This window comes from Euprymna scolopes, chromosome 7, assembly GCF_053919585.1.
Source record: "Euprymna scolopes isolate OS-2025 chromosome 7, ASM5391958v1, whole genome shotgun sequence".
NCBI classification, from domain to species: domain Eukaryota; kingdom Metazoa; phylum Mollusca; class Cephalopoda; order Sepiida; family Sepiolidae; genus Euprymna; species Euprymna scolopes.
This window is the reverse complement of record NC_136488.1, coordinates 109,953,595-109,970,369: the sequence shown is the minus strand read 5'-3', so window position 1 is coordinate 109,970,369 and position 16,775 is coordinate 109,953,595. Positions and strand designations below refer to the sequence as shown.

Here is a 16,775-nt window from a genome sequence, read left to right as displayed (position 1 = left end):
ACTGACAGACAAGGACGGTATCTTGAGACGCTGGAAGGAACATTTTGAAACAGTGTTAAATTCTTCTTCGGTAACAGACGATGAGATTATAAACTCAATTGAGCAGGTTCCCGAGAGATCAGAACTATCCGTGTTACCAACTCTCCCAGAAGTCCTTGCAGCAGTTGAACAGATATCATTGGATAAAGCACCAGGAAATGACGGTATACCACCTTAAGTCTACAGATATGGTGGCCATAAACTGGCCAGAAAGCTACATGCACTTTTCGTGTCCATTTGGGCATCTGGAAAAGTCCCACAGAACTTTAAAGATGCATCAATTTACCATCTTTATAAAAATAAAGGCTTGAGGAATTCCTGTGATAATCATCGTGGCATATCTCTGCTCTCAATTGCTGGAAAAATCATGGCCAGACTAATAATCAACAGATTAATCAGACATCTTGTAGATGAGATATATCCCGAATCGCAGTGTGGTTTCCGCTCTCTTCGGGGTACAATAGATATGATCTTTTCTCTGCGACAGGTCTTTGAGAAAGTTCGAGAAAAGAACCAAGAGCTATACATAGTGTTCATTGATCTTACTAAAGCCTTTGACACTGTCAACAGAACTGCCCTATGGAAAATCCTTAAGAAAATTGGTATACCTGACAATATGCTCAAAGTTATAACATCCTTCCATGATGGCATGAAGGCTTCAGTGATGTCCAATGGGGACTCTTCTGAGCCTTTCAATGTGACCAATGGAACAAAACAAGGTTGTATAATGGCTCCAGTACTATTCGCCCTTTACTTCTGTTATGCTGAAATATGCATTTGCAGATGTTGACACTGGCGTTCATTTCCAATTCCGTACAGATGGTGGGATTTTTAATCAACAACGCTTCAAAGTGAAAACACTTCTCCGAAGAACCATTATAAGAGATTTGCTGTTTGCAGATGATGCTGCCCTTGTCGCGACTTCTCGGGAGGAGGCTCAACATCTTGTAAATCGGTTTTCTACTGCATGTAAAGCCTTTGGCTTGACAATCAGTATAAAGAAAACGGAAGTCATCTACCAGCCACCACCTACACCAAAACAAGTACAGAGTGTTAAACAGAAACAAACCGTGCACAATTTTCCTCAGATGTCTATGCAGGTAGATGGGAAAAACCTGAAGTATGTTAACAAGTTTACATACTTGGGAAGTGTGGTTGATTCAAGTGCATCTCTTGACCATGAAGTTATCAACCGTATCTCCCGATACAAGCTGCACACGATTATGGAATGTTCGGGGTTTAAGCCTGAAGACAAAAATTCATGTATATAAGGCTGTGGTACTGTCCACACTTTTGTATGCCTCGGAGATGTGGACCCCGTACCGAAAACAAATTTCGCAACTTGACGTCTTCCATAAGATGTCTACGTGCTATTTGCGATTTTACTTTGAAAGACAAAATATCAAATGCGAAATTATCCACACTTTGTAAAATCAGCAACATCAAAAGCTTCTTAATCCAGTTGCAGCTTCGATGGGCGGGTCATGTGATGTGAATGGATGATGATAGGATACCGAAGCAACTCCTGTATGGCCAATTAGACAGAGGCCGTCGAAATGTGGGACGACCATGGTTGCGTTACAAAGACAAAATAAAGTCTAATTTGCAGGTTCTAAATATTGAATATAACAACATTGAGCTAACTGCAAAAGACAGAAGGAAGTGGATAGAAATGTGTGACAGAAAAATCAAGGAGTTCTCTGCGTTTTGCATCGAAAAACTAAAAGAAGCGAGAGTCAAGTCAAAAAATAATATTGAGCAGTGTGGAGCTAAATTCTCGCATTTATATGTCTGTCACCACTGCGGTCGCCATTGCAGGTCTCTAGCAGGACTAAAGTGCCACATACGTCTAAGTGAATGTCGACACGCTGATGGACTCTCCGTCGATTTTCGACGTATGAGACTCCGACAATTGACCTGGTCAATTGTCGGAGTCTCATACGTCGAAAATCGACGGAGAGTCCATCATATATATATATATATATATATATATATATACACAGGGTGACCCCCCAAAAACGGGCCCCAACTCTAATTAGGCGCCATTTCTTAGAGTTATGTCCGAATAAAATGAAACTTTGGTCATAACTAGTTTATTATATTCAAAATATCACATCAAAACACTAGGGTCTTTGGTCTTTTTTTCTCCGTTGACTGTAAAATGCTCAGAAAAACAATTGAATATCCTGTTTTTTTTGGGTCACCCTATATATATATATATATATATATATGCAATGCGTACTTACAGCCTCCAATTTTCGGACACAGAGAAAAAGAAGGCAACATGAAAAGAAACACATTCTGAAACTTAACACCCACATCTTCGGTCTCAATAAAGATTTGGGACCGCTAAATGAGTACTCTTTTCATAAAAAATAGAAACCTACTAAAGGCATTTCCCCACAGGGCAGAGTGAATATGCACGGTGGAAGAACGGCTTAGCATCCCCCACTAGAAGTTAGTTTTTGTTTACGTAAGGTCTTTTATTTCATTTTATTTTATTTTTTCAGATTTGACACATTTAAACTTCCGACATATATTTAAGTTCATTTTCTAAGCACGCAGAATTGCGCACACAAATGCACAGGTGTAGACACGGGTGCGCCCTCCATTACCCCTCACAAACCCTATATTCTATAGTATCCAGGATTAGGTTTATTATTATTATTATTACTACCATAATAGTTATTAATATCATTATTTTTATCATTATTATTAGTGCTGTTATTATCATTGCTATGATTTTATCATTATTATTATCACTATTATTATTCTTATCCTTCTTCCTATTATTGCTATTATTATTATCATCGTTATTATGACTATTATTATTGCTATTATCACTAATATATATATATATATATATATATATATATATATATATATACATACATGTATGTGTGTGTATATATATAAATATATATATATGTATGCGTATATATATAAATATATATATATGTATGCGTATATATATGTATATATTATTATTATTACTATTATTGCTATTGTTGTTGTTATTTTTACTATTATTCAACTCCTCGTTTAAGCATTGCAATACATCTTTCAGTTTCATTTCCAACATTAAACGTTATTAACCTCTGATTTCTCTAACCGGCATATCGAGCTTCCAATTTTTGTGATGGCTTCTAATTTAAAAACAATGCTTTCACTCTATACCTGACACTGTATGTATGTATGTATGTATGTATGTGTGTGTGTATGTATGAGTATATATGTGCATATAAGTATATAGAGTATGCATGGGTGTGAGAGAAGAAAGAAAAAGAACAATCTGAATGCTTTAATAAATTTTAATATGTTTGAACAAGAATAGAAAAAGTTAAGTGAATGATCAAAAGAATATTCTCTGTTTTAGTTATTTTTTCCAACATTATATGTTTGTATATCAATTAACGAAATCTACAGTAGCGTTTTAAAAAAATAAATAAACGTGTGTGTGTGTAGGTGGGTGCGTACGTGCAAACAATCCAGACAACCTAGACCCACAATAAATATATAAAAGACATTCTAATTCGCACCCACTTCGCTTATCTACATCTGCTCATCAATCTCCAGCTGTATATGTGAACACGTCCATAAACGTGGGTGCGCATATCCTGTATATGTATATGTACGTGAAGAAGCATTTGTGGTAGTATGTTCACATATACGAGTGTGTTCGTGGGGTGCGTGGAACGACTTAGTTTTGAATAGAGGCCACACAAGTTGCTGGCCATTCTAAGTCGAAAATGCAGGAAGGGTCATATTCAAATAGATCTTTACCTTAAAGGCTATACCCGTGCCCCCCCCCCCCCCCCGCTGCTAACTCTGCCCGCTCACTCATGTTTTCTATCATTCACACTGAGGAAGATCGAAGGATCGGTCGAAAATTATGTGCTTTTGAAGGAAACATTCTTGTTTTTTTAAAAGACTTTTTGTATTCCTACATGTCAACACACAGGAAATAAATACAGAAAAGATATAAACATTTATATTTTTTTCATATTGATTTTTTATTCATATATATATATATATATATATATATATATATATATATATATAATGACCTTGTTTGGGTGCATGTGTAACAGATTCTACCAAACTCATCTCTAAATTTTTGGTCTGCAGACTTGAAACTTGATATATAGGAGACTTGGTTTTTAGCTGGTAAAAATAACTGCTAAGAGGTCAAAATTGAAAAAAAAAAAAAAAAAAAAAAAAAAAAAATTCTGAATTTTTTGTGTCATTTTCACATTTTTTGGTCAATGTAAATTCCAACCTTCTTCAGGTGTATCTTGTCAAACTCAAGAATTTGGATGGAATTTCAAACGGAATGCTTTAGTTACTTCACAGAGTAGCATGCTCTTGTTCTGTTAACCATGACTGGATAGAGGTCTTAAGTAATTTGCAATTGTATTTTTCAGTCATCTGCACTGAGAATTGAACCTTCAATCTTCAGGCGAATATCACTTTTTACAATTGATTTTTCCAAATACTCTGACCACTGTGCTACAGGTCTTTGTAGACAGTTCTAGTATGAATTTTGGGACTGAAATATTGTGAAAATGACACTCAAGATGGGAATAGTAGTCTAAAAAATCCACAGTAGTCTGAAAAATCTAAAAAAAAAAAAAAAATACAGTTGACCAATGAGGATCAATAATAAGAATGGAAGGGGAGAGGGTTATGTTTTGTCCACTACTGATAGGATTATGATAAGGGTTAGGTAAAATTCAGATAGGAAGAAAAAAATTGACCATTCATGTTGGTTGCAAGGTTAACAATTAACTGAGAAAATTTACTGGTAAATGATACCTTAACACATTCATTGCCAAGGGTACAAGTATACTCGTACCCTTGGCAATGAAAATAAATTCAATAGAGTTATAGCTGGTAGCGAATGTGTTAAAGGCATAGAACACTACATAATAATCTGAATAATCAGCCGACCAATATTCCCATTACCGTCACCGGCAATTTCTACTTTGACTTTCAATAAAAGTTTGAACTGAACTTTTTTGTTTGTTCTTCTTGCTTCCATACGCTCATTTTTTGTAATATAACAAATTAGTGTCAGAGCATTCCGCAAGATAATTATGGACAGCTATATGGGTTTCACATGATCAGAACTATTTTCATCAGAACTCTGATCAAATATCAGAAACAACTCTTATTCAACCTATTGATGGGACCCACACAGCCATCCAAGGACGCATTTCAGGAGATTCAAATCAATATACACAGCTTGACAACAACCACCACGGCTCAGGCTAACGGTGATTACAAATTACTAATGCGGCAACAAATGATATGAGACACCATGAGACAACAAAAGGCCCTCCACCCAGGAAACAATGTGAATCAATTTATCACGGCATTAAACAAAATATACACAATACACGTCACACCAGAGCTAACAAAGTACCCCAGTCTGGAAGGCGAATTTGTCAAGTTTGCAAAAGACTTGTTGGAACAGTGTATTTCAGCAGATTCTCGACTTGGAACAAGCTACATCCACCTTCATCCACCTAAAGAAATACCTTTAACAACCCACAGCAGCCAGAGGACCATCTTTCAGCACTTAAGTCGAACCTGGGACTTAGAATGGAGAGAGGAGGAAAACTGACAGATTTCACAGGCCGACTCGAAAATGCACTCAGAAAGGCAGCCATCCACATCAAGTGCAAATTCAAGAAGGACAAAAACTCAAAACTATATGTCGACGGGCTTATTTCGATCCATACTCCTTTGCATATTAGCCAGGAGCAGAGGTGCGGCTACAAGGACTCATTAGATGACAAGTACTTAGCCTTGTTTCCTGACTAGGGCAATGAATGCCGTCCTCCACATTTGCCTTATTCCCTTCCCCTATACCTGGGCATCTTGGAGGTGCTTATTTACTATATATGATAACATGATTGGGCTGGGCCACTCCTGTCGTACCGGTTTGACAGTTGCTGGTTGCCGTTTCCAACTGACAGTACAGGAACCCTAACTCTTTGATAGCGCTTAGAGCGGCTGTTCTATCATCAGTAGTATAATATCGGGATAACTGTAGTGCCAGGTCGTGCAGGGAAAGGCATCCTGCACTCATCTCTGGTAGACATTCCCAAGGCCACATTCCTGTGGATGAGGAGCCAGTTGGTGGTCTACTCGTGTTGCATGATGATGGCTATTCACATCCGTTTTGCCTAGCACCTCAATCTAGATCTGAAACTACAAAATAGAACGAAATGACAGCTTAATCCCCAAAAAATGTTCAAACCAGACACACACTAATGCCTTCTCCCTCCAGGCTTACATTTACACATATCCGAGGACTTAGAACTAACTTAGATGATGTAGAATAATTTCTCCTAGCAAACTCCCCAAATATCTTAGCACTAAGTGAAACTAACTTGCACTGCTCCATCCCCTCTAACATCTTTAACATGTCTGGTAATCTTCCACTTTGTCGTAAGGACTTTAACAGGAATGGACTTGTAACACGCTCCTCATGTCTAGGAAATCTAAACTAAAATCAAATAACCAGGCCTTCATGTGCTTTAAACTAAATTTACAACATAGCGTAAGCTATCTGTATTTTCTTTATTGCTCTCCATCAACCCAGGACTGTACTATAATCAATCATGTCTCTGACAGCATAGATGTAGCACTCTACCTTGACACTAGTGCCTAAATACATGTATTTAGTGACTAACGGCCACCACAGAAATTTGCTTGACTTCTCTAACTTCACAGACACAGCTAGTAGCATCATCCATAAGTTTGCTATATTCCATTCCTTGACACAGACAGTAACATTCCTGACCCATCTCCCAGATTGCAAGAACAAGCAAACCTCACTTCTGGATCTATTTCTGACAAGAGATCCTGAGGATCGTGTAACAAATGCTGATTGCCCACTTAGGAATGCTGATCATGCTGTGATAATGTTAGAATCACTTTAAACTCGCGACCCCAAGTTGAAGAGCCATTGCTCAAAACGACAACAACATTCCCTCCCTGATTTTCCTCTGTGGACAGAAACCACACTAGATGATCTGAAAATAACCCCTTCTCAAGTACATGATATCATAAAAAACCTAGACACCCCAAAAGCATGTGGACTTTATCTCATCCAGGCTGTGCTATTAAAAAAAAATGTTCCGCTAAGGTTGCATCCAGTTCTCTCTAAACTCTTTAACAAATGTCTTAACGAATCTTGCTTTCCTGACAGCTGGAATAGAGCTTCTGTAGTACCAGTTTACAAAATCTCTGGCGAAAGAACTGACCCATTTAATTATTGCCCAATTAACCTCCTCCCGCTTTTCACCAAAATATTTGAGTCTTTAATTAATCAAGCTCAATCCACCACCTTACAGCTGCTAAACTTCTGTTTGACCATACTGCAGATATTCTAACTGAAATCTCTGAATGTATATAACAAGCACTGGATAAGGCAGGGGAGGGGAGGGCAGTAGCCCTATATATATCTAAGGCTTTTGACAGTATGGTACGATGGTCTTCTCATGAAAATAAAATCTATGGTATTACTGGACGAATGCTTAGCATAATTAAATCCTTCTTAAATGACAGAAGAATCCAGGTTGTCCTCGATGGACGTACGCTCAAACAATATGATATAAATGCAGGTATACCTCAGGGATCGATCCTTACCTGATAAAATTGTCTCTCACATGGATATATTTGCTGATAACACCACACTCTATAACAGGCATGTGGGGAAAACTAATGAGCACATATCTAAGGCAATGGCAGAAACCCTAAAGGAAGACCTTCAGTCTGTAGTGTAGGGTCAGAAATGGATGGTAACGTTCAAAGCTGCCAAGACAAAGCTCATTTCCTATAATAATTACATGAAACCTTACCAACCACCAATAGCTTTGGCTAAAGATACATTACCTGAAAATGTTTTGTTCAAACTCCTCGGCTTAACGTTCACAGGGAATATGAGTTGGACTAAATACATTGAGATCATTGCCAAGGCTGCTGCAAAGAAGGTAGGCTCTCTTTACCGTGCTAGAAAGTTACTTATGCCTGAAAGTATCCTGTACCTCTACAAAGCCACCATTCGCCCATGTATGGAGTACTGCTGTCAGATTTGGGCCGGTGCATTTGCTACTAGTCTCTTGCTCCTGGGCAGTGTTCAAAAGAGAGTCGCCAATCTGATAGCTCCTGAACCGTTACCTAAGCTTCAGCCACTGTCCCATCGACAAAATGTTGCATCCCTCTGCCTGTTTTACAAGTATTTTAATGGTAGATGCTCTTGTACTCCCGTGATGAAAATACCCCCGACAAACCCGACAAGCAGCAAAGTGCCACCCCTAAACAGTAGGGATACCCAGATGTAAGAAAGCCTTTTACTCTAATAGCTTCTTCCTCAGAACTGATAGACTTTGGAATTTTCTTCCAGGTTCCTGCTTTCCCAACTGTACTGACATGCAGAAGTTCAAGTGTAAGGTAAACAGATATCTTGCTGCTAAACTCACTACATAGTAGCACTGAAACTTAGGTCCCTGATACATCAAAGTGGCACTGTGCCTTGTTTGGTTAGAAAATGTAATTTAAAAAAAAACAAAAAAAAAAACTGGTAAAACCAAACAGGAAAACCATGTAAAAAATAAATGCATTGGACTTAAGGAGTCAGAGTCGGATAAAAAATTCCGACTCCGACTCCTTGTACTCTTAGAAATCCGACTCCAGCTAAAACCGCTGACTCCTTCCGACTCCGCAACCCTGCTGACAACATCAACTATTTCTACTATGATTCCTTTGACTTTCAATAAAAGCTTGAAATTAACTTTTTCGTTTGTCTTTCTTGTTTCCATATGCTCATTTTTGTAATATAACAAGATAGTACTAGATGATAATACCCAGGTGTCTATGAGATATGTTGAGTGCAGGTGCTAGATGTGAACTCAGTATGGCCACAAGGTAGCATGGGTCAAATTTCATGAGTTGTTGCTTCTGATAACACCACAAGCTGTCCTCTATATTTAGAGTAAGTTGCTTACCAGCTGTATTAGGAATGCTATGATATATAACGGGGATTACTGGGCCTTGATTTAGCCCTCCTCATCCGACTGCAGTGCAATGACCGAGTGGATCTGCAATATGAAATCTGATCAATCTACCAGCAAATCAGGTTAAAGGATTTGCTGAAAGCATTTAAGGTTATCTGAAGACTTGATTATGCTGATATCGTCAGGTGGAATTTTCTCCTCTGGGATAAACCTTATATCTTAAATTGCAGGAAGGTTGGCCAAGAAAGACTCGCAAGTAATTAAACAAGACCACACAGAATTTAACTTGGAGATGACATGCTGAACCGTGGTAACTGGAGTGAGCTTGCATAATATCAGAAAACAGAGTGGAAAAGAGAAAGGGACATTAAAAATAAGAAGAAGGTATGAAAAAAGAAAATCTAGTTTGATAATCTGAATAATAAAGATCATTTGTATTATCTCAGATTGCTATTTTCATTTGGATTATCTCAGATTGCACTTTCACAACGTTTTGGCTGATGGCTTTGAGGTGCATCTTTTCAAAACTAGAAATCTTTATCTTGAACTTGGGAACTTAAACAGAATTTTTAACTAACATGAAAATTTAAAAAATGTACCTGAAGAAGGTCAAAAGTTACACTAGCCAAAATGTAAAAGTAATGTATAAGTCATCTGAATATCTCAAACGATCAATGTTCATCTAAAAAATTCTGAATTCTGAAACATAATGGGATAAAACAGATCAATTTTGGTTAACATGGGAGGGGAACAAAAAAATAAGGTTTCGAATTCAAAATAAAAACTATAACAAAATAATCGAAATTTACTCACTGCCACCAGGAGCAATGTTTAATTTACGTCCATTCTTATACCATGTTGGTTTTGGTAGAGGTTTTTCGCCTTTCACAGGTCTTGCATCACAATGGAATACACCTTTCTGGCCCTCAGAAACAATAAGAGAAGTAAGTTTCTTCACCCAGACTGGAGAACCTGTAAAATTGGATGAAAAAAAAAAAGTGATACATTAGACATACTTATCCTAATTTTGATTTCATTCAAATATTCATAAATTGTGACATCATTCTTCTTGCATAACTGAAGATAAGTCTCTTTACTTCTATATTATTATTCTTTATAGACTTATTTTGCCACCTAAATTGCATATTTATGGTGTGTACAGACATGTATGCAAATTAGATAGCTATGCTAAAAGAGGAAGAGAGAGAGGGTCATTTTTTTATCTAAATACTCAGACTTCAATATTAAAGAGTGGTGAATCAACAGAGTGAGAATGAGCAAGAGTAATATATATATATATATATATATATATATATATATATATGATGAAAATAATGGAAATAGTATTCCGACAAAATAGAGAAATAAAAAGGAACAAACCGTATTATGTGTTCATCAACGTTTCGTCTTTATTTCATCCAGAGGCAGTCTCGAAATAAAGAGGAAACGCTGATGGACACATAATACGGTTTGTTCCTTTATATATATATATATATATATATATATATATATTTTACTTAGATGGGTAGTGTCAAGCCCCAGAGGCAACTCTAGGATAAGGATCGATAAGTGAATGGTGAGACATGATCAGTAATGGTGGAACTTGGATAAGGCTAGAATATTTAAGACAACAGTTCAACAGGAACTTATTTAGATTAGAGTTGAAAATAACCATGTTATAGTCAGTCGGGAAGCAGCCCAGCATTATAGCGTTTCACAGACAAACAATAAACTTTGTTTAGTTTTAGGCACAGATAGAGACTGAAGAAAATTGAATGGTTGTTGTAACAGACATTTTACACAGGTGGGCATAGATTGGAGCTCAGTCGAGCATCTGCCTGAAAAGTAACACTAGAGCAGAAACAGACTCGCAACATTCTCTCCTGTGAGAAAGAGGTAGGAGATTTTGAAGACGGTTTTGTATTTTATCAACACAAGACACAAGTACTCTTAGGCGCTCCATCCCAGATGTGGCACACCAATACTCCATCTTAGAACGTATTTGACTCTTGTACAGGAAGAGGAATGCATCAAGACTGAAATATTTTCTAGAGCAGTAGAATGATCCCATTATTTCTCCAGTGATTTCGGCAATGGATCTAATAGGTCTTCTATTTTAGGTCAGGGGTGAAGGTCAGTCCAAGAAGTTTGTCAAAGTAGGGTGCTTCCTCAAGAGCTGTTCAATTCAATTGAGGTCAAGTGGAGATTTGAGCATTTTTGGTAAAAAGATTTAAGTTTTGGTTTTGGATACATTAAAAGGTAACTAGCCATTTTTTACCCCATTGTATCACATGCTCCAAGAAGAGAGAATCAGAAAGATCTGGGTCCTTGTAGGTCTTTAAATTGTTTGCATAGATGATAGTACCGCCAAATGAATATGATTTAGAAGATAGTTAAGAGGGATATATTCAGTTAATTATAAGTTATGATTAAGTAGAAAAGACCTATATTTTTTTCAATTATAATTCAACCTCAAACATGTATTTTGTTTTATTAAAATATAAAGTAAAAAAACAAAAGTAAAATTATCTATGAATCATAATATATGTGTGTGCTGTGGTGGGAAAGATTATCTACATGTCTGGATATTCCCACACATGTAGATAATAAAAAGCAGAAAAATATCCTACCTCTCTCTATTCTTAGATGCATCTCCAGTTCTGATCTAATTGTTATTTTTTTGTGGATTTTTTATTGTCCTAGACTTATGCAAATCCACCAAAAAATAATTGACAACGAAAATAAAAATTCTTTCTTTTCTTTTTCCTAATCACCGTCTCTCCTTGTTCGTTTGATGAATGTACATTACGATTGGTAGGCTGGGAAGGTAATCAACAAAAATAAAAAAAGAACTGGACAGAAGGTCTGATCATACGCCATACGTCTAGTGTCTTAGTTTCCAAAAATTGCCTGTCTGATATGATTGGGCAAAACTGTCGACGAATGAGTATCTGATGTCCTCATCTCTCACTTATATTATTAGAAAAGTCTTGTAAGGACAAGACATTCTGACATTATTATTAATTTGAGTCTTAAGTTCTCTTTTATATTCTATCAATCAGATTGAAGAGTTTCATTACATTAAAACGATTTCATTGAAAATTTTTATTTTTCAAAAGCAACATGAAATACATGAAAAAAGATTTTGTTTTATTTATAATTTTTTTCTCATGGTCCATAGAGTATTTTTGTCAAATTGTCGTATTTAGGATCTATACGTTTTATGTTCCATTCTTTACAAATACTTTTGAATGATTCATTTAGATGTATTTGGGCAGGGCATAAGTTTGTTCCTTTTATATCTACTGAATTTATCAAACAGTACAACAATGTATGGCTTTTTAAAAATGTATTCATGGGTGATAAGACACCATATATAAGATGTGATCACATACACTCTTGTTAGCTGTTTTATTTAACTTTTGGTTTAAGAACAAGTCTATTCCTTATAGTTTGACCAGGGAGAATGTAAAACTGCGTCATAAGAGTGAAAATGGTGGAGATGGGATGAGTAAGTCTTAAATGATGTTAAACACAGTTAAAGATTTAGGTCCAGCAAATCATTTTCAGGTTGTCATACCTCGTTTGATTAACCACAAACAATCACAAAACTGTGAAAAGCAGGACTACATTGTTTGCATAGGGTATACTTGACAAATTTGATAATAAAGCTGTGCTGATCAATTTAGATCAGTCTTGATAAGATGATACTTGGAAGCTTCAATCTTTTTGGCTGCAGGATTTGGCTAGCAGTTTTGATCCTATATGAACCTCAATGTACTGGTGGAAGTGAATAGCTTGAAATCAAAGCCTTTCAATCTATTTGACAGGAATGTTTGCTTTCACCGATGCTCCATATGTTTGTATTAGAACCGTTCATTTACAGACTTGGGTTGAATCCAATTCTACAAGGTATCATTTTGACAGATGTTTGCACCCCTTTAAAATACTCAGCCCATGCAGATGATGTTACAGTAGTTGTAATGAGCAGTACAGAGATTAGTGTTGCCAACAGAAAAATCAAGACCTATACACCGGTAACAGGATACAAAATCAACTATAACAAGTCAGTTGATTTGTGCATTAGTGCTTAGAAATGTGTTTCTCTACAGAGGCCGTGTAGCTTTTTCTGGATTTTTTTTTTTTGTTTAACGGCATATCAACTCTTTCTGGATTATTTAATGCCGAATCCAGTTATTTTGGGAATAGTATTCGATGTTGTATCCAGTTATTTTATGAGATTTTTATTCTTCAAGCTCCTTGTATTTTCAATCGTTAGTTCATAGCTTTTGATTTGGTTGTTTTATAGTGGATTTTGTCATTTTTGTTCTCTGCCTTGCAGAATATGATTGGGTTTTGCAATGGGAGGGGGGAAAAGGTTACAGTATTATTAAGTCCTGTATTATGTATGTAGTTATATTGTTGATAGTGTTTTATATTCAAATTGTCCTCATTCTTAAGGAAGGTTTCTTGGAGATAAATAACCAAAGTATTAAATTTGGTTTGCAACAAATAAAATTTCATTGTAATTTGCCTTCAATCCACGGCAATTCCATTGTATTTTCTTGTAATTCATGAGGATTTTTTTTGGTTTGAGAAGTAACTTCAGTTTCTATGTCTTCTAATTCCGTAAATCTATTTGTAGTAGTAGTAGTGGCTTCTGTTTGTGGTAATTTCTTTATATTATTTTATTTTTTGGTAGATGTATTTTTTGTGTGTTTTTCAAGTGTGTTTTTTTCACCACGGGGAAGACGTATTGGTGACCTGTGTGGTTTTTCTTTTAACTGATTTTGTTTTTCCTTAGTTTTGTCTTTTTCAGCATATGCACGACGTACTGGTGATTTTTGTGGTCTTTCTTTTGATCGACTTTTCTTGGATGTTCTGATTTTAGTTGAGAATTTATTTTATTGGTAACATTAGTTGATGATTTAATGGGATGATTAATTTTTGATGATATGTTTGGTTTGATTTAATTCATAAATTTGGGCCAGTCATTTGGTCCCAATTGTAGCAATTTGTTTATTAGTATTTCGTATTTGGAGTCTTGGTTAGTGATGTTGGATGATATACAACTTAAGGTGACTTGAGAGTACGTCTTTTCTTTCATGTATCCATCTACTATTTTCTTGGCTTCGAGGAAGGAGATGTTTTTGGTATGTTTTATTGACACTACTTCCTTCTCTTTCTTCCAGATTTTGCATGCTCTAGCATAAGCAGGATGGTTTTCTCCACAATTTGCACATTTGCAATCAAGATTGCAGTCATTGACAGTGTGATTTGGATCTCTGGCCACATCTGCCGCACACTGCTCATCCCCTACATGCATCCTCATGGTGCACAAACTTCTGGCATTTAAAGCACCGAAGTGGGTTTGGTTAAAGGGTTCAACTTTTTCAATGTTGAACCCAATTTTGATTTCTTTTGGGATAGTGGATAATGTAAGTGTTCGTATGTATAGTCTGATTCTCTTTTTTTATTGCAATTCTTTTAACATTTGTTACTCCTGGGTTTTTAAGTTCTTTTGTTATCTCTTCAGTAGTGCACATTTCCTCTTTCGATTTTACTACACCTTTGGATGTATTCAGATTCTTGTGTGGATAAGTTTTGATATTTATGTTATGCAAAGTTTTCATTCCTAGGAGAAAAGTGGCACGTTTTTCTCTTTCCACTTCCACCAGTAGGGTTTTATTTCTTAAAGTTTTTACATTTTTTGGGGTAATATATGCCAATATAATTTTATGTATAATAAACGGTGAGAAGTCAGTTATTTTGGTTTCTTTGGTGGATTCCAATACAATAAATTTTGAGGATGTTTGATGTAGTTCATTATCTGAAGTAACCGAGTCGACATGTTGGCTCTTGGAGTTTTTATACTTGGCCATATATATATACATATATATATATATATATATTTTAAATTCATTGTTTATGCTCCCCACCCACCTTGGAGTCCAATATTGGGGCATGTTAAGGAGGAAACCCATTCGCCTTGTCATGCTAGGGCTACATAAACAGTATACATGTTTCAAATGGGAGCCATGAGCACCCATAATCCTTTAGTTACACAATCCAAGTAATTTGTGGTAACTTCCAGCACTATACAGCCATGTGATGACTTTGATCATTTCGCACATTTGACCCTAGCCACCGCCTTCTAACACATGGAAAAGAGGGGAAAATATGTACATAGTTTACAGTGGTACAGAGTAAAACTGTATTTGATACGGTTTAGAGGAAATTCATAGAGAAGTAGAAAATGTGTTAGGGCTTGACGTAACTAGCCGATTGATCGGATCGGACCCTTCCAACCGCCCATCTAGCCTTGTACGAGGCCAAAGTGGAGTATTGCAACTGATATCTTTAATTTCCCTAGATATCAGTTGCTCAGCCACCAGGATCCTTTTCAGAATCATTACGGGTCACCACCCACGGCCAACAGGTGGCCCCTTTAAGAGGCTTTTACTCTCTGCAGGGGGACAGTCGGTGTATTCTAATGCCCCACCGACGGGGTTGGAAAGTAGGGAAGGAAAAAAAAAACAGAAGGGGAAGGGGGGCTGTTGTTTTTGTTTTTGTAGAACATAATTAAATTTTACAAAAGAGAATAGAAAACAAAAACAGAAGTTTAATGTAGGTGCATTTCATTTCAGGAAGCCACTAGACAGCCTGATCTGGTACCACCAGGATCTCCAGTTGGAGAAAAATTTATCAGAAATATTGAAAGTGATTATGATGGCAGCTCAACTGCGGTGTTTTAGAAATCTTTCATTAAAGAAGCGGGTGGAAGTGTGTGTTTCACTCATCTACTCGATCATCGTTTATCATTTCTTCCACTCCCGTCACATCCACTGCTTGAATTTTGAGTTTACTGGCTATGATTTGTTGTGTTACCTTCTGAGGGCAATCTAGGTATACAAGTGTTGAGATTTGTCAACATACACTAGAGTTTTATTATCTAGTGAGAAAAACAGTTGCTTCCAGTAAAGCATGTGCTCCAAGATGTGTGCTCCTTTTATCTCGAGTGCTGACAAGCACTGAAGTTTTTTTTCTGAAAACTTTGAAACCCTGTTGTTGTCGTCTCAAAAGGCACTATATTGGATTATGGTGAAGGTATCCAGAGATAGTAAAATTAAATTATAATTTAGTAAATGTGTGCATGGTTTCATTATCCCACCCCCAGAGATGAAAGTTACCCATTCAAATTTTTTTAAGAAAATGTTTTAAATGGTAGAAATTGTCCTAAATCCTTTGTAGTGAAAATTGAGTGTGACTGCAGTCACGGAGGTGGGCTGCATGTGCGAACTCTAAACCCGAGCGATGGGAGACGAGTAGGCGATGAATCAGCAGGTTCGAATGCGCATTAATTTGCATAAATGAGATAATATAAGGCCGGGAATTAAGATGTTTGATAGAGTCGAGCCGTTGAGTTCTCGAGAACCGGATGAAACCTGGTTAGAGTGAAAAGTGTCGCTGAGAATCGAGTCCAGGTTTTTTTTTTTAGATCAGATCCTTGACCCAAAGCTAAAGAGCCATTACTCAAAACGACAAAGTATCATAAGAAGGCTGACTGGGAAGCCATTAGGGATCTCATCAGAGATGCCCCATGAGGAAATATCTTTTTTCTTCCTGCAGAACAGTGCACAAATGAGACAACTGAATGGTTCAAAGCAGCAATTGTAGTACATGTTCCCATGCGAGGCAGTATACATATCA

The 16,775-nt window shown here is 36.6% G+C and overlaps 1 protein-coding gene across 5 annotated transcripts in view; it reads right to left on the bottom strand.

Annotated features, from left to right (window-relative positions):
* LOC145279884 (neurofascin-like) overlaps nucleotides 1-16,775 on the bottom strand; it is an 825,765-nt gene that overhangs the window by 265,529 nt on the left and 543,461 nt on the right. For all 5 annotated transcript variants that reach the window (XM_080131346.1, XM_080131349.1, XM_080131345.1 and 2 more), the window contains one exon: nucleotides 9,879-10,037. In XM_080131346.1, the coding sequence (XP_079987472.1) occupies nucleotides 9,879-10,037 (159 nt within the window). The remainder of the gene's footprint in view (nucleotides 1-9,878; nucleotides 10,038-16,775) is intronic.